Source organism: Mizuhopecten yessoensis, unplaced genomic scaffold (genome assembly GCF_002113885.1).
Source record: "Mizuhopecten yessoensis strain PY_sf001 unplaced genomic scaffold, ASM211388v2 scaffold1501, whole genome shotgun sequence".
NCBI lineage: Eukaryota > Metazoa > Mollusca > Bivalvia > Pectinida > Pectinidae > Mizuhopecten > Mizuhopecten yessoensis.
Genome location: NW_018404078.1, coordinates 9,004 through 32,890, shown reverse-complemented (window position 1 = coordinate 32,890; position 23,887 = coordinate 9,004). Strand labels below are relative to the sequence as shown.

General features: G+C 33.1%; 1 protein-coding gene across 9 annotated transcripts in view; it reads right to left on the bottom strand.

The window, feature by feature from the left end:
• Nucleotides 1-23,001, bottom strand: part of LOC110463190 (hornerin-like) — a 65,185-nt gene extending 42,184 nt beyond the window's left edge. For all 9 annotated transcript variants that reach the window (XM_021517586.1, XM_021517595.1, XM_021517621.1 and 6 more), the window contains exons 1-13: nucleotides 22,793-23,001; nucleotides 18,664-19,536; nucleotides 13,091-13,279; nucleotides 12,669-12,752; nucleotides 12,113-12,226; nucleotides 10,840-10,959; nucleotides 7,901-7,963; nucleotides 5,516-5,596; nucleotides 3,948-4,034; nucleotides 3,518-3,604; nucleotides 3,100-3,180; nucleotides 940-1,032; nucleotides 420-569 (exon numbers count right to left, since the gene is read on the bottom strand). In XM_021517586.1, coding sequence (XP_021373261.1) covers nucleotides 420-569; nucleotides 940-1,032; nucleotides 3,100-3,180; nucleotides 3,518-3,604; nucleotides 3,948-4,034; nucleotides 5,516-5,596; nucleotides 7,901-7,963; nucleotides 10,840-10,959; nucleotides 12,113-12,226; nucleotides 12,669-12,752; nucleotides 13,091-13,279; nucleotides 18,664-19,536; nucleotides 22,793-22,826 — 2,056 coding nt within the window. In that variant the 5' untranslated portion in view covers nucleotides 22,827-23,001. The remainder of the gene's footprint in view (nucleotides 1-419; nucleotides 570-939; nucleotides 1,033-3,099; nucleotides 3,181-3,517; nucleotides 3,605-3,947; nucleotides 4,035-5,515; nucleotides 5,597-7,900; nucleotides 7,964-10,839; nucleotides 10,960-12,112; nucleotides 12,227-12,668; nucleotides 12,753-13,090; nucleotides 13,280-18,663; nucleotides 19,537-22,792) is intronic.
• Nucleotides 23,002-23,887: the final 886 nt, after the last annotated feature.

Below are 23,887 nucleotides of genomic sequence, written 5' to 3'. Positions count from 1 at the left end.
TATAACAACATTCTAAATTGTAAAGTTATTATTTATCTTAATATAGGTATTCTCTGTTTTCCAAACTATTTCCTTTTAATGTTTGGCTCACGATATTCGAGGTGGTAGAAGCTGCTTCAAAATGACAAATTACTAGACCTAGGGTTAAAATGTTTGTTGACAGAGAGATGACAAATTACTTGACCTAGGGTTAAAATGTTTGTTGACAGAGAGATGACAAATTACTAGACCTAGGGTTAAACTGTTTGTTGACAGAGAGATGAAATTGCTATGATAATCAGATGCAACGTTGCCGACCTATCTGGTACATTCCTCCTTCAAGGTTTGCTGTGTAGTGCTTCTGAATTGGCGAATTTGTTCCTGGAACAAATTCGCTAACTCTAAGAACTAACATCTATACAAAGTCAGTTAATATTTACCTTGCACTGATCCGTGGCCATTAATGTCCGACGGTTGTTGCCTACCGTTGCTGTTGAGTTGGCTATTTGTGATATGCTGATGGTCATTGATGCCCGTTTCTTGCCCAGTTCTGCTCAATAAATCGGTTAGTACTTGCTGTTCCCAGATACCTGCGAGAGTAACAGACATAACGTCATGGGTGCTAATCTAAACCATAATTGGTTAAACACGCTGTGGTATCACAACGAGAAGACCACGAAGTAAGCACTTGTTTGGTTCATTATCTGGTCACGACATTAGCAAACAAATGCAACTGCACACTTATTTGTAATGTCTTATAAAATATAGTTTTGGCGTCGCCATTCTTTGAGGAGGAAACTGGAATTATCATTAAACAAGCTTTCGGACACAATATAAAATGCTTAGAAAGAAAACAGAAAGGTGATGATTTATCTAATAATCGTTAGTCAAAAGAAATGTAATGGCATTCGGTAAAACACTTTTCTTTTGAAAGATTAAAATGAATGGTTGTATATTGACCTTTTGCCGCATCTGCTCTGATGCTGGTACCAGATTGAGACCTTTGTAGCACTCCGAGAAGTGCTGCTAAATCGCTATTTTCTCCAGCTGAACCTGTGAAATATGAATATTTATAAGTTTACTTTGTCATTCAAATAATTACAAAGCAATTCCAACTTAAGCGTTCGTCGTCATGCTTATTGGGAGTTATAGATATGATTTAACCTACTTGTCATTATGTTTTAAATTATCTATGTCAATGAAACGGCGTGTGTATTTTGTTATATGAGCATTGATACTTACATTTATTTTGATTAAAGGTCAAGACATTGATTTATCATATGAATATCGCGTTATGCAGTGTCATAAAACCATCACATCAATTACGTCACAATCAAATAGGAACAATCAATGTGACGTCACGTCATTTTGAAGCGATGATACTCGTTTTGGATTTTTATATTTTCTCTCCAGAGGCTCGTAAATATGAAAAATCCCAAACTTGTATTATAATTCTAATATGAAGGGAAACTCATGACAGATCCCCTATTTATACATAATTAATATAATACGTTGATAATTAAAATTTAACGGTTATTTGTGGTTTTGAATGTGTCAGCAAAATGTGTCAATATTATATCATAGAATAAGCAGGGTTAGTTTATGACAGAAACATTTGTTCTTTCACAAATAACAATCACTAAAATCAAATCAAAATCAAAATGCTATCATCATACAAATTGAACTTGTTACCCCTTCACATTGACATACTACGATTATACAAATCAATACATGTATACCCATTCAAATTAAAAATCACGATCATACAATATGATATATTACTACCCGTTCATATAACAACATCACGATCATATAATATAATATGTGTGTACCCATTCATTTAAGAATAGTACGATCATACAACATAATATATCTTGCTACGACAATAAACTGTAACGAGGAACATCGTCAATATCATGTTATAATATATGTCCATACAGCAGAAATGTATTCCTAAACACTTTTTTATTCTTGTACACAAAGCTGCCTGATTTGTTTTTAAAATTTATAATAAATATTTGAGTGAAGATAGAAATAATTTCATAAATTCTGAATAATTATTGGAGAAGTCGCGATTCAAGGATAGTTTGATATCAGAATTCTCCATAGTCAAGAAGGCAATTTCTTCATGTAACAATTGGTTATTAGAACTAAAATCAATTAACCTAAGATTCCAGAAATTGAATCCATAGTTGTAAATGATAAACTTCGCATTAAAACAAATAAAAACGATAAAGTAATAGATCCGAATAGGTTGAAGAACAAAATATTGAAAGAGCTAGTTTTGAATAAGAACTATTATCCCAATTCACAACACAACTGGGATGCTGTATATCATATTGATGAAATAGATTGGGTTAAAATTTAGATTTCTTTAAACTCATCTATAGCAAACAGGAAATGTAACGACTTTCAATGGAAATGCTTACATAATATTATTTCTCCGCAGGCCAAATTATTTAAAATGAGACTGTCACACGGTTTAGGTACACTTGTCAATTAGTTCACGAAACTCAAATTCACTTATTCTATAGATGTAATAAAATAATAGAAATTTGGAAGACAGTTGAGTCATTAGTAAACAAAGCCTTACAGGAGATATCAAATTCAAATGAAATATACCAAATAACTGAGAAAGTTGTTATGTTAGGAAGCTGTAATCTAAACCAGGAATTTAATGCAATAATTAATCTGTTTGTCTTAACTACAAAGTGGCACATATTGAAATAAAAATAGATAATAACTTTGATGACGATTATGAGATTGCTGACTTCACACAGCATATTTTGAAGCAAAAATTTAGGTTTATAATTTATGCAATTGAAGGTGTTAAATGATATCAACAATTGCTGAATAACTTACCAACATTTTTTGCAAATTGAAATAGAAATGAATGTAAGAGCAGTTGAGTAGAAAGAGAGAGAATGAATAAGAGAATAAAAGATGGACAGAGTGAATAAACCATAAAATAGAAACACAAAGAAGTGTCAATAAAAAAGTAATAATAATAATAATTCAAAACATGAAGCCAAAGGCATTTGGTATTTTGATTTCTAAATCATTGTTTCCCTTAAATGTAATACAATGTAAGTATATTTCTATTTCTACTGATGCATTTACCTTGCGCCGAACTGGTTACTTGAGTGGCGCCAGCTAGTTGATTAAGGAGAGATTGGATATCAGCAGTCTCACCAGCCGACCCTGAGAAATAAAAAGCCAATTCGTACATCTAGAAGTTTAAAGTGAAATTTCAATATAGAGTCATAAACGTATCATAAATCTAGTTACAACAAAAAATATAATGTATCTAATAAAATAATGTTTATTATATAATCAGGTATAAGCACTCATAAATATTATGAAATATTACTATGAGAACTATAGTGCAGAAATATTGTAAACAAAACATTTAAATACCGCGAAAAGGTCAAATAATACAAATTAAAGCCACTTTTCGAAACTTCTACTTCGAAAATATTCCTCAGAAAAGATGAAATATCCGCTCTTATTTTTCTAGCACAACAAGTTATATATTTACCCAGTGTTGAACCGCTCCCGGTACTTAAACCAGCTTGGGACATTTGCAGTTGTTTGAGAAGAGCGATAAGCTCATTCTGTCTTGAATCTGATTACATAAGCATAACATTATGTCATTGAAATCATGGCTGTACTATTGATATTAATGTTATATATTATAACACATAATATAAAACTTAGACATTTTTGAGCACCGCTTTACACTTTTACATTAACAATAATTAATGTTCATATAAGTTTTCTTAACATTTGGATCATATCTACAAAACTATCATGTTTTTGTTTTTGTATTTAGTATGTCAGAACCACTTTTTGAATTTTGAACATCGATGCTGATGCTTTAATACCGTATCTTTCGTCTTACTAAATTCGATAACTTTAGTCCTAGCGAATCACATTTTTAAGGCTTTAAAAATAATCTTGATATGTACCTTGTACCGACCCGACTGCTGGATTGACAGATGACTGTTGCATCTGTGACAGGAGAGCAATAACCTCTGCATTCATTCCAGATGAGCCTAGCAATACATTCACAGAAAGAATTTCAATACTTTTTCATCGTAATCCCCAACATTATGTTTATGCTAGACATATATTGCTATTCACATTCGATTTATTTATTGTAGGAATGTGGTCCACAATCAATTTGTCTTGTGCCTTTATACGACAATATCATCAAATTTTACTTGCTCGTGGATAGAAAAAAAAACAATGCAATCTCGTCGTTTTTTATGTTATTTTATCTAAGCTATCGATTTCAAATATTTCAGATTGTTTAACTGGATATATCAATATAATATAGTTGTTTTATCCCTAATCATGTTCTTAAAGAATAACATTCAAGAAAGAATCATTTATGTTCTAATGTTGTCAAATCGCTTCACTGAGATGTAAAATATGTTGGCTACGAATACTGGAAACAATAAAAAAAAAATCCAACATGTTTATTTTTAGAGGTGCTTGAAAATTAATTGACCACCTCTGTTGTACCTCGTCTACAAACAGTTGTTCCTCGCATATTAACTATTGCATATCGCCTATCAACTGTTGTGCATCGCCTATTTACTGTTGTGCATCTACATTGTACCTGCAGCTGTAACTTGCCTCCATACCGTTGCACCTCGCCTATCAATTGTTGTAACTCGCCTACCTACCGTTGTGCCCCGCTTTCCAACTGTTGTAGATTGCCTACTGCCTGTTGCACATCGCCTATCTACTATCGAGTTCGTCTACCTAATGGTGTATCTCGCCTTTCCACTATCGACCTGGTCTACCTCAGGTTGAACTCTACTTACTGTTGTACCTCGTCTAAGTTCTGCTGTAGCTTGCCTACCTCCTGTTGTACCTCGCCCACCTACTCTTGTAGCTTGTCTATATCCTTTTATATCACGCCTACTTTCTGATGTACCTCGTCTACGTACTGCTGTAGCTTGCCTACCTACTGTTGTACCTCGCCCACCTACTATTATAACTCGCTTATCTACGAGTGTACCGCGTCTATCTCCTTTTGTACCTCGTCTAACTTCTGTTTTGATTGATTGCAAAGTGTTCCCATACATTGTATTTTAAACACAAGTGGCTAATAAATTCTATGAATATTTATCAAACAATACAATATATTAACGTCATTATAAACTTTATTAATTTGTTCTACATATCGTAATATATGTTGTTGTTATTTTTATTTTTTTTGTAATAAGAATTTTCGGAGTCATATAAAATTCGCAATTTTCTTTTTCTGCAAAAACTCAATATATACACTACCGCTAGGCCTAATACAACCCTAAAGTTTTGATAGTGTAAATGATGGATACTCATTGAATTGTATGTTATTACTTTAAATAATTGAGGAGTTACGGTATTGCAAATTCTCAAAAGAACTGTGGCGGTATATCTTACTGAGGTATCCATAGCGGATGTCAGAAGTCGGTTAATTAAGGCATGCTTCAAGCATATCTGGTTGTACAGACAAGAAACAATATCGATGTGTCATATTTACCGAAAGAAGAGGAACGTTGACTGTTCCCGTTCTGTGATCCAAGTCCCATCAGAATATTTATAAAGTTGTTGGTATTGCCACCTATTTAAAAAAATCTCTCATGCTATTTATGTTAGTTTGTGGTGCGGTAAACAATATCCATTGATCAGTTTGCAAGAAGTTGACCGCTCAGCGAAACTCACAAATACACATGCAAATATTTCTAGCATACATGTAAATGTAAATATCTGAATTGATCGTTCTCCATGGCTAGACTATCCATCAACACATGCAAACACACATGTCTTTATTTATTTGTACATCCATAAGAGAAATAAAACCGATTAGATTTTAATGATTATCCGTCTTACATTTACTAATTCCACAAATCTGAAATATATTATTTGTATATTGTTAGTTATTTGACTATTTGCCATCACATTGAAACATACTTTATCTATATTTGTACACAAAACTGATTCTGTACTCACAAAAACAAATGAATTAATCACAATGTAATTGTTCTAATAATAAAGCACACTACGTTTCTGTAGCTCTTTACAACAATCCTAGTGAATTCATTTTAAATTACATTTGTATTCATGTAGTTACGTATTACACTGTTTCACTTTAAACCAAGTTCGTGACTCATAAAGTGATACAAAATAACGTACATTTTCGTCAACAATAAATACTTACTTAAGAACACTTGAAATATAAACATCAGCAACAGTATAGACAAAAACATAAATGCAATAATTTATACAAAATGACATATATTTTCATAACGAAACAAATTTGCGAAGCAACTGTGCAGTGCATTGCAACTACCAAAGCAAATCATGCTACCGAAATTTTGTAAAATGGACACATGAAAAAAGAAACATATACATGAACAAGAGCAAACAGATGATATCAGTAAATGTTTTGGCCTCGATTATACAACCATGCTTAGTGAAGTTCAGATATTTCTCGAGTCAAGGATCCCTTCCCCACTGCGACGCCGCTGTCTCTTTATAGCGTAACATCCCCTTGTCTTCCGTTTGGATATAACTGTAGCACATATTTGGCTAGTACACTTCCGTTGATCCGGTAAAGCAATCGGTTATAGCGAGAGTATAACAGTATAAGTCAGGGGTTCGATTCCCAGTCTAACCCTGCTGGATATTTTACTGTATGGATCTCTAGGAATATCTAAACCATGGTTGTATATCCGGGGTCTAGTGATATAAAGGTAACAGATAGAGTCACACCGATTCAATTACCATACAAATATGACAACACAATTAGTACCACATATAAGTCATTTCTTAATGCATCATACGAAACACCAACAAGGGAAAAAATACAGTAAAATTAACTTAGGATGCATTCAAGGTGAAATCCAAAAACTACGTATGTAAAATTGTATTCCACAATTTGGCAAAATATAGTTTATTTATATCTGAATAAAAACATGTAATCCTAGCATGATACTTACAACACATGATTTCGGATTGATGTTATTTATATAAGATATTGAAATACCTTTGTTATATATATGTTTTCTAATAAACAAAAATGACTCATTTTTATATCATGCAGAAGTGACATGAAAACACAAATGACGAAGGACTTTTTGACTCGTGCCCTTTTGGGCCTCGTCTTCAGATCAACGGTATCCCAACATAATATGTATATACATTTTACGTGGATCTAGCTTTGCTTGACACGTTTGTAGCAAACTCCAGTTTTGAATGATTCAACATGGATAATTTTGAATAATTCCTATGTGTATGGTTATGAAATGGAATAAAAACGGGATCATGCAAATATTTTCGGAAGTGATGTAAAACAGAATTAATTTCTACTTTTATTTTTTTCCACGCAATGACAGATATCATAGTGTTATCTTTTATTCGGTGAAATATATCGCTTTATACTGAAAACAAGCAGTACAATAATTTCTTTCCACAACTAATCCACTTGATTATATGTAAGTTGCAGAAGAAAAGGAATAAACATTTGTTTTTCAAACTAGTGTCGTAAATATATAAGGGTATTTATACAACTGCTCATTTGATAACTTATTTACAAACCAATCAAATAACATAATAGTTAAAAACAGAACAACTGCGTGAAGAGCTTGTTCAAAATGGCTCACGTCCTGGTTATGAACCGTATAAAATGTGTCGCGAGGTAATATGCTAATAAAACTAACACTTTCCTATTATGGAAAAGTTTTCGTTATTTAACTTTAAAAATGTAAAAAAAAAATGATGAATTATTTCTTTAGAAAATAAAATGTTCGAGGTTTTTATCAGTGTCAAATCTCGCGTGCTCAAATTTTATGTTTCTTTACAGGAAACTGTCACATATATCTCTTTATGTCCCCGCTAGGTTTTCATCATCCTCTGTTAGTCTTACCTTGTGTACCTCTTGATTGGTGGTTCGTGCTTCTTAAAGAATGTGATGTCGATGAGGAAGGTTCTGGAAAGTAAACATTATATCATAAGAATTAAATGTTAAATATTTATTGTTTGTTCGAGGCAAGGGTAAGTAAATAAGGTTAGTGATCAAACTTATTTTCTATTCTACTTTTCTTATTGAATGTCTTATTTTTGCGAATGCTCAATAAATATTATGTTGTACTGCACAAACACAGCTAATGGAAATCGAATTCGAAGATATTGCTATAAACACTACACGGATGGTGTGCTAAACAATGGTGTTAAATAAAAAAGATGTAGTAATTGTTAATCTACCAGTATCGAATCGGAATTGAAAATAGGCTGTGAAATACAGCTCAGTGACCATTGATTTATTTACCAGAAAACATTCTAAAAGAAACCGAACATAGTCATGTTGTATATCACTGGATATAAATAATGCACATGTTGTTTGCGTCATCAAAATGAATGGCGTGATTACAATATTTGTTTAAACCCAGCTCAAACTAACAGGCAATTGAAACATTTATTAAATTAATATGTTTGTTTATAAAGATGTATCAGTAATTGCATCACGTACTGATTGGTAAGGCCGGTAAAACCACTATTTCAAATAACGGTATTTATATATTTGCACGGAAAATCAAGTGATTTTTTCAATGAATAGTTATATACCTAAAACTGAACATCATAAAAATCGTTGTAAAAAATAAACTTAGGTACACATTTAAATATTATATGCTATATGTCAATCATAAAAACTAAAAAAGGTTTTAATAGTATATGCTATATAACATTTTTATTTGAATCTGTTTTGTACTGAGGTTATCTTTCAGTTCAATCAATGACTTTTTGGAACTTTTATTTAACATCCAAATCTATACAATGTTTGTAAAATTGTATCGTATTTGAACCGGGATTGACATTCCTCAAGCATACATTTTACATTAACTTATCAAACCTAACTCTCCATTTATATTTACATATTTTACGTGTTCATTTTGTCAATTGATAAGTATAATGACTAAAATATAATATTTATATTATTTATATTTATATTTATGTGCTCGTGCAGAGGCATCCTCTCGTGATACATCATTCTGTCATATTTTATGATACCCTGATCTTTTTATATATAAATTTATGTGGGAATATTGAATGAGCTGAGGACAATGCAATCCTGCTTTGAATATTTATGAACGTGTCATTGCATGTAGACTAATTGGTTTGCGCCGTAAATGTTTAAAAAGGCAAATGAGTCACGCTTTACTTTTGAATATGAGTCTATTAGTACTTCTCCTTAAATTACCTCCCATGCTTTTACTGAACTTCTTGTTCCGCGATAAAAATAGCTGATATTGTTTGTTATCTCGTGCTCCAGTTTGATTTTGTTTTGGTGAAAACATGGATAACGTTAATCATTTTTTGATAAAGAGTTATATAATGATTTAATCAATATGATTAATATGATAAGTATACTATACTTAAGCAAATAAGGTATAGCGACTGTGCAGACAAATGGTATTTGTCAAATTGTACAGGCGATCCGCCCTTTAATCAAAACACATGCATGAACTCACATTTATAAAATTAATTCTGTAATTCCACTAGAGAACACTGTTTTAACCTGGGGTTTTGTTCTCGTCACGATATCATATTCTTCTACATTTAGTATTAAACATGTGTCTTGTCTTTGAAAATGATAAGATGCTCTTAAACTTTGACAGTTAATTGATCTACACCGCAATTTTCACTGAGTGCATAATGCATCAATCACTGCAAATGTTAAGCAACCACAATTTATTTGGCTAGAATATGCAAACTTGTGGTTTAATGAAATCAATTCATATTCGAACCACGTAATATATTACCCCTACAACTATTAAACACGTAGACTAGCTAGCAGTGTATACACTTAGCATACACACAACAATGTAGATTGCATAAGCGTGATCAAGTCATAATATTCCAACAGAATAACTAGCATAGGTGTGGCCAGTTCCTGTTCATAATAAAGTAACAATGTTATGTAATCAATAACAGTAAATTCATTTTAATTTTTTGTGCAGGCGCGTAGAGTCATATGTAATGAATGACGTACTGTATTTCACTTCATCATCGTAACAGGCTAATCATGTCGGAGACAAGAAAATCAGAAGATTTCTATACTATGACCTATTACCAAGGTCACCGAAGAGAACATAACTATTCTACTGCTCATAATTCGAAAAATAGGGACATATGTATTTTTCTCCGTTCACATTTACTATGTTATTTTTGGTGATGTCTCCCAAAGCATATTGGTTTAGCTGGCTAGCAGTATAATGTTACAGGATAGGTACCGTGCATACTTTGTCATTCACAGATAAAAGGAAACCTTTAATCATATCAATAAAATAAATGATTCTTTCAATAAAACTCGCGTATGTCTTGCATTAAAAGAACTCTAAAACTCATTTCATACACTTTCTATATATTGGAAGCTAATCTGTATAAAATTCTTTACAAGCCATTTATCACATTTGCATTCAAAAACGTCTTAATATAACGCTAGGTAAATGTTCCATGTTAGTATACTATATAGTTAAAAATACTTGCGTGGCTAATATTTCACGGATATCCTAATCAATACTAGCTATCTGTCATTAAATGTTGCACAACATTGCCAGTTACGGTATACGCGCTCTCGAGAATACTTTCTTCTAGGGTGATTGGATCGAGACGAGTATCATGTCAAAGTAAGATAATTAGTAAGCCAAAACCATGATGTCTGCTTAAAGATGTCCACTTATTATAAGTCATGGAATTGATAATTGCTGGGTATTAAATTTCGCGCTATCATTGGTGACCGCGAAAAATGCGATCTTACATCCCCGCAAATATTAGAATTTATACAGTAACTAGCTAGGTATTTACGTGACTGGGCGTCATGTGCGGCTATAGAGGCAAGCAGTAACAGGGACTTCTCATGTAGTTGTTTGAACGATGATGCCTCTTCGGCATTAAATCCCGAACTGCGGATATTAAAAGTCCCAGCTTGAAAAAAGAAAGATAACAAGGTTATAAATATTTTTTTCAAACTTGCATGCTGACATTTTTAATTAATAAAAATAATTAATTAATTAATAATCATATCTAGAAATATACTACACGCAATCTTTACTTACTAAATTGAAGAGAGAGAAAAAAACAAAGATTATTAAAGAACAAATATGGAAAATTATTGCTCAAATCGAGTGTTTTTCAATATTCCAAAAATAATATATTTAATGTACTGTCAATATAGTGGAAGTTATTGACAGTATTTTTATTTAACCAACGTATGAAAAGTATTTTAACACAAAACAATCAAGACATTTAAAACTGGAATACCGAACGGTGTTAAGAGGTGAACGGAAGACAAATGTGATTTGCACCTATGACATTTGGTAATAGATACTGTATGCCAAAGATCAATCAACTAAGCTCCACCATACATCTGTTCAACCCTTCTAGGATTCATCGGTGGTGTTATTGGTTTAAACCACTAGGGAAACAGAAAGGGAATTTCTTGATATGTCTTAATTATATCAACAAAGCAAGTAAAGGACAATGAGAAAGGTGTTGATTAATAGAATCTGTCCCTACCTTAATGGTGTGATAGAGAAATCTCCAACACGAGGGGTGATGTTTTTTGGTTGTCTAACCCGAGGCTCTGCTCAAGGTAGGGGATGATTGTTTATTTACTATCCTATTATTTCAGTCACAACTCCACCGACAATAGCGTAAACAAAAACACATGTGGGGTATGAATATCGTCATTCACTTTTGATGACGTCAAAATTACAGGTGACGCATGTTAATGACGTCACAATTGAACACGTGCTAATCGGCACGAGATTATCTCCCCCCAGGGGTGACAAGCTGATCGTTACCGGCTAAAACGAGAGACACACATGTGAAGGGCGGTAGAAAATGATTTTGTACTTGTTACAGCTATTACCGAACCAAGGTCAATGAGAAAGGTGTTGATAATGAATGCGCACTTGTTCCGGTTATAACATATTGTAGGGCAATAGAGACACTCATTAATTATACACTGATTTTATAGATTATATACTTGCTGCTGGGTTCTTCAGACACCGATCCTCCGCTGGAGTATAAGTACTACGCGTGAACAAACTCGTCGAGTTTAGAGTGTATCTCCTACCTTTCATGGACTTGATGAGGTCAGTTATTATTTCTTGGGTTGTTTTAGCATCCAGCCCGTAACTCTTTCCAAGTGACATGAGGTTTGCAAGGACTTGTGGGGTAAGTTGTATCTCTAAACAAATTAGATCCGAGAACAGTTCTCATGTGTATTAGACATCGAAGGTGCAGCAGTAAAATCTTAAATCATTGATCATCGATATTTCAATAATTACATAGAAACCTTATACTCATGATACGATGGTCGTTAGCCTATTAAATCTTTAATCTGGAAATTAAAAAAAGGAAAAAAAGTCAATTGTATTCTTTCAGATTTCCAATAACTAATGCAAATATCTCGAATTGAAACTGCAGTCGTAAAAGAAAACTGATTTCTGTATTAGTATTGATGTAAATATATTGTGTATATATTCTTATAAATATTAAAAATAGCATTATGGCAAACACTACATTTGATAAATTATATCAAACTAGGTTGTCTTTTTCCAGAATTCCACCCTTGATACAACAAAGGCAAAACTATTTATAGAGGCCAGTAGATATTCCATTATAAGTACCTCCACTTTTCAGCTTACTCCTCAATGAACTGATGTCTTTGGACGAAAAAGTGGAACTGGATTGAGTGAAGGATGTATGACCATCTAAGAGAGAAAGAAATAGTAATAATTATGCATATAGTTACTTAATACAGATGTTGTTCAATTATTATTATTCTTTGAATAGGTTATACTGACTTATCTGATATGACCACATAATAAGTTGTTCATTTTTTTTATTATTCATGAGTTGTTTGTCATATTTCCATGTATTCTTAAATACACATGTAAGTACTTGTAATTGATATAGATTAGTTTTCAATTATCTTTATTATAAACATCCACAGTGTGTGTCTTATTTGGGTATTATTCAAATATCTTAATCTGTTAAGTATCGGTGAAATAAATGTATACATTGACAAAGATAAAACCAAATCACATACGACGATTGCTGGATGGTCCAAGTATTGTTGATGCTGTTGCAACTCTTGAAGTCGAGTGCTTTGCTTTCTTAGCAGCCTTTCTTGCTGCTCTCTTTGCCGCCTTTTTTGCAGCCCTTTCTTCCTTCAATCTTTCTAGCTTCATTTTCAACTCTAATCGTTTCCTTGCTTTGCTTTCCGTTGCGCTGGAAGCTGAATTGTTGAACAGTGTCATCAATTAAGAGGATATTTGTTCTCATTACTATAAAACAGCTTATAGGAAGGCTATTGTTATTTATAAAGGCAATTCAATGATGTTTTAGAAATGTTACATGCAGGCAGATAATTTCGAAAGACAGGTGGTTGTAAGGTTAGCTTGATACATTAAGGTTTATATGCCAAATCTACATATACTTCTTGCCAATAAATTCACATCCATATAAGAAAACAATAGAAATAATTATAATCACAACAAACGAAAGACGAACCACAAAAACAGTTCAAAAGATGTTTAAACAATAGGTAGTTAAAACATACAGATACTAGTCACAAATAAAAGTCATCACGTACCGGCTATTTTTACAACAAAACAAGAACAATCATAAAATACGATTCCTGTCTCCTTTGTTTGTAAATATGTATTTGTCAAATACTGAACAAATGTATGTATCAAACGTGTCGCAGGATGTTAAGGCCTACGGGTCCCTTTGTCAGGCTATGACTGAATGAGTGATATGTATTGTATACATGTACAATGATGTACACTGGTAGTCGTGCCACAAACACAGTTTTCATTTTCGTCACTTCGTTGTACAAAAAACAATACAAATGACTTATATATTACTTGTAAGTAAGCTTAAAGCAAGTAGAAAGTTCCATCAAATAGTATCTGAAAACTCTGTTTTTTACAGGTATTAAAGACTTTGTCAGAACATACCATTCCATTATTGAGTCTATGATACATCAGCATCATATGGACTTTTGTCAATAAAAAAAACTCCAGGACATTCACTCAGTCTGGATAAGTCAAGGAGCAGACTGGACGTTAGGAAATACTCACTTACTCAACGAATTGTTAGCAACTGGAATCCCCTACTTGAGAACCTGATTCAAGCACAAAATCTAATAACTTTTAAAACCACATTGATACATTTTGGGAAAGTGATGAAAAGAAATTCACAATATTGGAGTGACGTCATTTCAAAGGCATTCTTATATATCATGATTAAATAGATATGGACTATTATCTTAATTTAAAGGTAGATATGGACTATTATCTTAGTTTAGAGGTAGATATGGACTATTATCTTAATTTAGAGGTAGATATGGACTATTTGCTTAATTTAGAGGTAGATATGGACTATTAGCTTAATTTAGAGGTATATATGGACTATTATCTTAATTTAGAGGTAGATATGGACTATTATCTTAATTTAGAAGTAGATATGCCTGCGTTCAGAATAAACTAAGTTATTTCTTTGATGCATGTAATGACGTTGACGTAATACTTACCACGTTTTAAATACAAATGCACCGGTAAGTAGTTTTCACTTTATTACAAATACTCATTATCATAAGTCCATTCTGCATGGTACAATTCACGCCTGAAAAGCGTGACGCCTAATTAGTAACAATTTGATACCTGCTAGTTTGATTGATGGATCTACTAACGTGAGTTATGGTATACTCCGCGTGACTGCTAATTAGATTTTCACACTTGAGACCATGTATAAGCAGCTTCCTTTCATTCAAACTATAAAATCACAGGAAAATGATGTTTTTTGTACAATCTCTAAATGTCCATAAGTAAAGAAATATATATACATATGATTGTTATTTTTCTATGCCTTCTTCTTGAATCTGGAAAATTCACTAAACATTAACCCGGGAAATGCGTTTTCAGCCATTGCTATTTCGTATTGGGCCAGAGCCGCATTTGACGTTTATTACATGCTTAATGTATAACCAAATTACAATTAATTCATCAATCAAAGAACATGAAAAAGGAGAAGTAAAACTTAACGTAATACATTGGTTTTGTTAAGTTGATAGGTCGTTATAACTAAGGTACATGTGTGTGTAATTGGAAACCGCGAGAGGCTGTAATTATATCATTACTTATAAATTAGTATTGGTTACACTAGTCATGACGCGGATCACAGTCCTAGAACGACGTTCTATATATGAACAGTTCAGGAAATGAAAAAGGAGGTGATTCATTGGGAACAAATACCTGTCAGAAGCTATCCGTGTACTAGTCAAATAAGTCACATCAATATACAGTGAAGTGACATCATCGTATGTGTTATATTCAAACGTGTTTACCGGAAATTAAAGCAGAGACAATAATTATAAAAAGTTAAGACAGTGTTACTAGTTATTTGTAAATTGTGTTTTTATCTTTAAGTCTTTTGCTAATTAATCCCCGAGATTCTCTAAAAGAAAAGAAACGTATCATTAAACCTTCAATAAACGTCATAATCCGTGCAAAAATGAAGTCAAAACATTGGTACGCTTTATCAACCAACTGAAACAAAAAGCTTCAATCTTTTTAGTTCCTTCAATGATGAAATATTTTATCAAATAAACTAAAATAGCAATTCGCTAAGAAAGATAAAGAACAATACAAATTTGACATTTTCCATTAAATCTACGGAGAATACCGAGTTCCGACTAGTGATGAAGACCATTTAAACGCCGAAGCCGCCACTGTTTGATCTTTATAGAAGAATAATTATTTTAGGAACAAACATAATTAGAGAATAAATAAAGATAACAGTACCACAAGATGGTTCCTGACATATCTAATAATACAACTATGTTGGACCAGTCATCACTATAAAACTTTTTTATTGTATGTTACTATTTCCCAACACCGATTGTAGAAGTGACGTCTAGTGACGAAGATGCAAAACCTGTTGCAGACCCTATTCCTGAACAGAAAAAGTGCTAGAGACCGTCACTTGAAATTTAAAAGGGCTGTGCTAATTTTTTACAAATCTAATTCTTAAAATAGAATGACCTGCAAAAATTTCTTTTCTCTGATTAACATAAATATTCCTGAAACAGTACACGGAGATAGAAACTGTAGTGTCCGTTTGTCATTTACTCAACTATCTAACCTTTCTAGACATTTGAGTAAGAAGTGCAAAGTCCAAACATTAGAGCAGAGGACGAGCTGATATTGAATTGAAGTGGAAAAGTAACTATTCGAAAAAAACAAGTATTTTTAGAAATTACTCCTGCCAAGCTGCTACTGTATGGCATATTGTCCTGCTGCAATAATGTCTGTATACGAGATACAAGAAATGTGTATTATTCAGAAGTATTGATTTATCCTCCCGTTTAATTTGAGATTCGTGATTATATTGTTTCAGTATTAGTTTTTTCATCTCTTTTTGACGATTATAAGAGTTTGATTATATACTTCGTACATGCACTTGCTTGTGTATTACTTCAAGAGACATATTCTAATATATTTCCTTTCAATACTAGCGCCATATAATAGTGTTCCCCACTATAAATCTTGTACAAACCTATATTTATTAACAACCACATAGTTCCAATAATCATCATATTTATTTCTATTGATATAATTTTAATTCGACAGAGCAAATGAACACTAGCGCTATTGATTAACACGGCTCTTCAGTTTCTACGCACTTTATAATATGCTTCTCGCAAAGGTTATAAAACTGCTCTATATACATCCAGGGTCGTGATCGATGTAATAGTTACCTTACAGTCCCTAAAGAAATTAAATATACCTTGATTTATGGAGGATTTTAATTCATTTGCATAGATATTTACTCTATCAATGATTGATCGTATTGTTCTACCGTCAGCTTTGATATCTGAATTACAGAAATAATAGAGATACTTTCCGGAAAACCATAAATCAATCTAAAATTGGTTATGATTCATTAGCTATCAGTATTTGAAATACACAATCATTGCATGATTTGCAGTTATGGTAAGATGCCAAAAACATCAAAGTACAATTATCCTTTTAATGTATTAATTTCGTGCAATGTGGTCGCTGTATATATGTATTCATACAACTTTTATCGCATTTGGTGTTTTTTTTGTATCTCCACAATTATGACGTCATATACATTTGGATTTGTTAGGACCCATAGCAAAGTACCACGATGATATCTTTCTTGTTTCACGTTTAATGCGTCACATTTTTACATTAAAACAACATATAGATACAACAAGAGAAAAACAATAATGCGAACATTATGACAGACTATATTTTTAACCTGTTTTCAACATAATGGAAGATATGTCAAATCGTCATCCAAGACCCGTCTACTATATGGTAAGAACAATATTTATATGGCTACCTTAGAAGTTAGTTACTAAAGCGATGAGTTAGCTTTTGGTCTTCATGCGTTTACAATGAAAACAAAAAATTGAAATAAATTTAACCATTATGAAATATGATCTGTTTATAATTACTACTTTTGTTTTAAAATACCTTATTATAATGTATTGTACACTCAATATAAACAAACGTATTGCTCCGTAGGATGACTGATCGAATGAAATTAAATATATAGAGGGAGTGTCTTATTACACACCAAATCATACATAAATTGACATTTAGCCTTTCATTAAATCAATAACAAGTCTGTAGCGTTGGTCCCTGTGTGACCCATCAAACTTGTATCCAGTGGAATATATGATTAGTAAGTAGGGAGTGTAAACTTTCTTCTGTTAATTGAACAGAAAATCAGATAAACATGGAACGAAATATATTTTTTCTCTAAGAATAATTTTCGTGGATTATGACATGATTGCAAAAGAAGACGCACTCCTGCAGATCGGAGATCGAGAAATGAATACACCTGCTGTTAGCCACTGCATGTATCGTAAGCAGCGATAAATGTGGGAACCTCCTGCAGAATTAAGGATTTGCTTTTGTGTCCTCTAATTGAGGACACAAAAGCAACTGAAACAAATCTGCTGCACCCATCGCAATATTTCGGATCTTTATCTTTCATTTTACTTCTATCTACCTTTTATTTCCTAGCGCCTTGTTTGGCAATACTTCACTTTTGGCTTTTATGTTGAGCGTTCGCCCAGGTGAGGAAGGCAATAGGGTTTGTCCCCAGGCAGGGACATACCAAAGTCCTTACAAATGGTAGTTGCTATTCCCTGCTTTGCGTTCAGCATTTAGGGCAACCACTGGTAAACCCGTTGTCAGTATAATATGACCAGGCGGAATGCTGTGCTGGGTGTCTTCGCATTTTGGGATTTTTGAAATAGTCCTTCTTACAATTAAAACTTATTTTTATGTTTATGTTACCGATGTCCACATGTGTATATTCTGTTATGAAATGACGAGTAATTGATTGAAACCCTTATATACCCAACGACAGACATTCATTGTTAACTAAATATAAACAGACAGGCAGACAGGTAAACTAAACTTAAATCGGAGTTCATTGGCTGGCTAAAATGTTCATAGAAAATAATTCTACCAAAAGTACATGGTACTTGAAGATAAGAAATACAAATGAAACACAACAATTCTTAAAAACAAATTATTTCGTTATGTTTCATTTAAACAACAAACGTAACATCCTTACCTTTCCTTTTTATACTGTAATTGGCATCTTGGATTTCTGGACTAATGTTATTGACAGCTGAAGCTGTATTATCTATTCCGGAGAAATCGTCAGACCCAATGTTATTGACAGATGAAGGTGCAATATCTGTTCCGGAGAAGCCGTCAGACCTAATGTTATTAGCAGATGAAGATGTAAAATCAGTTATGGAGAAGCCGTCAGCTAACCCTGTTGAACCTGACTGGTCAACTACACCATTTCCTGATATTGACACCTGATCCGATGTTAATCCGTTATTAGGTACGATTCCAGTATCTGTAAAACCTCTTGATGTAAAGTCGCCGCTTGTCCCGATACTTGCTCCAGCCTGTCCAATGAACTGACTCTCGCTTGTCGAACCTGTTCCTTCCTGTCCTGTAAATAAGGACTCGGACTGGCTTGGTCCAATAGAACTGGCGGCGCTTGTTATCATCGACCTGAAGTTGGCTGGTATGGCCACCTTCCATGTACCGCCGTTCCTAGTTGGTGGTAAAGCTCTAGCACTCACTCCTCCGAAACCTAGGTTTGTGTTAGATCCAACTAACGGATAGCCATGTGAAGCGAACTGTCGCATGTGTGATGATTGCCCGGTAATCTGAGAATTTGGGAACGTTACTGCCGCTGGAGTAAAGGTGGAAATACGCTGAACGAGCGGAGAAAATGCTTGCATGTTGCCAGGTTGAAATGTTCGAAACTGTTTTGTAATGCCTGGTGGGCGGGAGATATATCTGAATACTGGCGAATTTAACATGTTCATAGGCTGATTTGAGCTGAAGGTCGGAAAACTAACAAATCGCTGAGTCGCTGGCGGTGCTGGCCGCATGTATTGGAATGGCTGGCCATTCACTCTTAGCACTGTAACAGAAATGTATAATTCAGTATATTTACATTTGCATGGCATTGTCACTATATAGTCTCTTTGAAAGCTGTGTCGTTGATGGGACTTTATTTACCATGCATCACGAGACACAATTCTTAGCGTATTAATACAACACTGACCGGAACTACAATATCCAATATAAATAAACATGACGGCTGCTGAAATATCGCTGGGCATTGTGAGATTTGACAATGCCATTGTAAATTTATGTGCAAAATANAAATAACCTGTCGTGATCGTGATCAATCATTATGGAAGAAAGTTAAAAAGGTGAAGTTTTATCCTTTTTTTTTTGCATACTGTATCTGTTACCAAACTTTCAAGATGCAATCACAAGTGTGTGTCCAACATTCATTTCCAAAGTATATTTTTCGGTATTTCTATATGGAATGCATTGGTCATATTTTATTATATAATAGCCTATTCAGATGGCAGTTTGTTTCAGCAAAGCGAACTTCAGCTAAGGACCGTTGCTAGAACCAGAACCTGTATTCATGACACTGTTCTCATACTCAAGCATGTATTCTGTGCTCAACCAGCTTCCGCGCTATTCGCTTAAACCATGTCACACAGTAAAAACGTAAAGTGCAAACATTTTAAATAGCTTTCTGCCTTAAGTTTCTACAAAATTCGTCCAAATCACGGACACAATGTTTCCTTTTGTTTATTTGTCACTTGAACAAGAATTTGGGTTGGATCACATAGTCTGTCAGTCTGTACTCGTACATGTTGTTCTACTGACGACTTCTTAACCTGTTCACGTGATGTAACAACGCTATGAAAACGTCGTATGATAAGAACGTTTAAAATGTTTTTGACAAAACTAATAAATCGTTAATTACACGGCATTATTTTAATGTGTGAACTGTTCATGATGATGTAATAACGAACGTTCAGTTACGTACCAGTGTTGTCTGTCTACTGATTATTACATATTTAAAAAGTGTTTTATATATTTGGCATTAAATATGGCAAACTGCCTTTTGAGACTCTGATGAATATATCATTTCTAAAAAATTTGTGTGTAATGTAACATTATGTAGGATTGTGTATAATATAGCATTATGTAGGATAGTGAGTAATGTTGCATTATGTAAGATTGTGTGTAATGTAACATTATGTAGGATTGCGTATAATGTTGCATTATGTAAGATTGGGAGTAATGTTGCATGATGTAAGATTGTTTGTAATGTTGCCTTATGTAGGATTGAGTGGAGTGTTGCATTGTGTATGATTGTGTGTAAAATAGAAATTGTAAACTTGTTTGGAATGCTACTTTGTGCGTGATTGGGTGGTAACATTTTGTAAGATTGTGTGGAATGTTATATTATGTAAAATTGTGTGTAATATTAAATATACAGATACAATATCTATGCCAACAAAATGAAAATATATTCATGTAATGCTACATAATACATTAAAAAACCCGATAATATAAGAACACTTTCAATAAGTATAACCTAATTGAATGTTAATACATTTGAGACTAATCCATTTTCACTATCGTTTAAGTTTTAATCATTTTTAAGTAGCTTAGCATTAGTATTTATAATAGTAACTAACAGAAAAAACTTATTATTATCCTGTGTCAACTAATCTTAAAGGTCATAAGTAAGCATAAATCACATGCAACAACATCGATAAATCAAATCAACTTGGAAAATAAAACAAGCCGAATTAACTTAAACATTTTTATTGTCAAAAAACAATACTAAGAATCTGGTAATGCAATATATTAACCAGTAAAACATTATCTGTGCAAAAAGAAATAAAAAACTTTGCTCGCTAAAATTTTATTATTAATTTATCATTTATGCTCCAGGCCGCCTTATCAAATTCGGCTTTTATTGAAGAATATATATTTTCAATACCTCAATAAAGTGATTTACAAAATATAATGGTTATGGTTTCGTGGACAAAAAAAACCAAGAGAACACTGAAGTTTCAACTAAACCTTAGAACCAAAAGCTTACATATGGACCTTTGAAAAGCAAATGGAGAGTGAGACCAGGTGTTCCGGAAGGAGAAGTGTTCTCGATTTTTTCTGCTTTGAAGTTTGTATTATGTACAAAATCTCAGTGACAGTGTTGAATGATCCCAACAAATCATTGTGTATACATAATGGAATACAAATCTATTAACTTCCAACTAATGATGACACCACATGAAGTGGTGGTTTTTTTTGTGACATGAACAACCAAAATGACATCATGGTGTTATTTATCACAAATTATATAGCTTCTGTTATCAATATCATGATGCCTTCCTAATTTAGATAATTACGATTAGACTTTCAGATAGAGGGACATATGAGTAGTTACATAGTTTGTACTTAATAAATGAAGGACTAAATTAGGAGTTGAAGCAGGAAACTAATGTACTTAAATGAGGAATCAGTATGTTTCTTTACTTCTGTATACGTTATCAATAGTGACTGATTATGTGCCGATTCTGTCCGGTATTTTACATCTGACCATTTTTTTCAATACACGTTATTTCAACCAAGTGTCATATCCATAGTGCAAAGTATCCCTTAAATGTCCAATCTTACTTATTTTTTATCATCTGAATATACAAAGTCTAAGATTTTATGTTTAATTCAAGAGCGTATAAGATGAAAGATTGTGTTTAATACACGTATGTATCTTTCCTTCTTTCTTTTTGCATTTAGCGTATCTAATATAATGCATATAGTTAAACTTTCAAAAATATCCATTTGCATTGAACGCTCCGTAAATGTATGGGAATAGCGTTATAGTAACATGTAAATAAGATAAAAACTTAAATGCTGGAATTTTAATGTCATCTATCTTGCAGACTAATGTATGTATCGACGTTGCAATGTAAAGCCGACATAATTGTTGATGAGGTACAATTATTTGATTTTCTTTTCACAAGATGGATAATTAGCGTAACGGATTAAAGACGACCGTGATACACACACGTGTGCTATAAACATTCGCCATTGATACAGTACGCCAAAACGGAAGCACACTGCACCAACAGCTGTTTCGTCCTACTGTTGTAAAGGGACCAAAACAGTGGGACATTAAATTGGTCTGAGCTACAATTGATACAGGTGCATAAAACCCCTTAATTATATGAATTTAAAAAATTAGAGGAGTACTGTTAATTTCAAATCAGCAATAAATAAAGAATGTTTATTGATAAATAATAATCGATACCAAACTGGAATGAATATTTCCGTAAACAATGAAATTGTCAACTCACCAAGACACAAGGCTACCAGGTACACCCTCATCATGGCAGGGCAGTATGTGAGGCGCGGTCGCTTGTTCTCTCTTCACTAAAGCACGTAATTTGTTAACCTTCCTTCTTATCTATCAACCGCCGAGATCATTAGCATAGCTGACAGTATATATATTGTAACAATAGGCTTTTGACGCTGTGTATGGGTTAAGGAGTTGGCACAGCTCAGTGAAGTTTATTGGTGTCACGGTGTGGTTTTATCCCTAGGATCGTATTTAAATAGTTCGATGACGCTGTATCGATTTTTTTCATCATTTAATTTTTAGCATTACTAATTACACAGCTTCGTGTCATTATGAAGTTAATTGGTGTCCCAATCTGGCTTTTCTTAATAATTTGCATATGGGTGTAAATGCGTGCTACAGTATCTACAAGTGATTATAACATGGTACTACAGCGGGGTTAATAGATTTGTAATGGACGTTATTCTACACACGTCCATTACATTGAAGTGATTAGAGGATCTAAATAATCAATTATACTTAGTGCTTATGACATTTTTATATTATTAGATCTGGCCTCGATATCATAAAATAAACTTAAGTCTTAAATTGCCTTAAGTTTGTACTTGATCAATCATAGACAATGTCATAAAAAGTGACGTCATACGTGATTGGCTTAGCAAAACCTAAGGTCTAAGACAGTTTCATGATCCTGGGGCCTAGTTATATTGTCATGTTTAACGCATAGCACATTCCCAAACAGTATCAGTTTGTATTTGTGTATTGTTAAATAAATTTTATATGTCAATTTAACAGTAGATAACTCACTTCAAAATGACTAATCGCATTCTTCTTCATATTCTATGTGAATTATTATAATGCATGGGTATTAATATTGGAGGAACATGGAGTAATAACCAAAAAAATAACTGTCGGGCAGACCCATACTTTTTCACGTGTGATCAGGGAATCGAACAATGCTGTCTTGGTGAAAAGGCGAAGCAGCTCTCCATTGCGCCACCCAACCATCCGTCATGTACTCAAACTACAACCAATCCTGTATAGGGATTGAACAAAAACAATTATATCTGAATTTTAGACTAGTGCATACAAT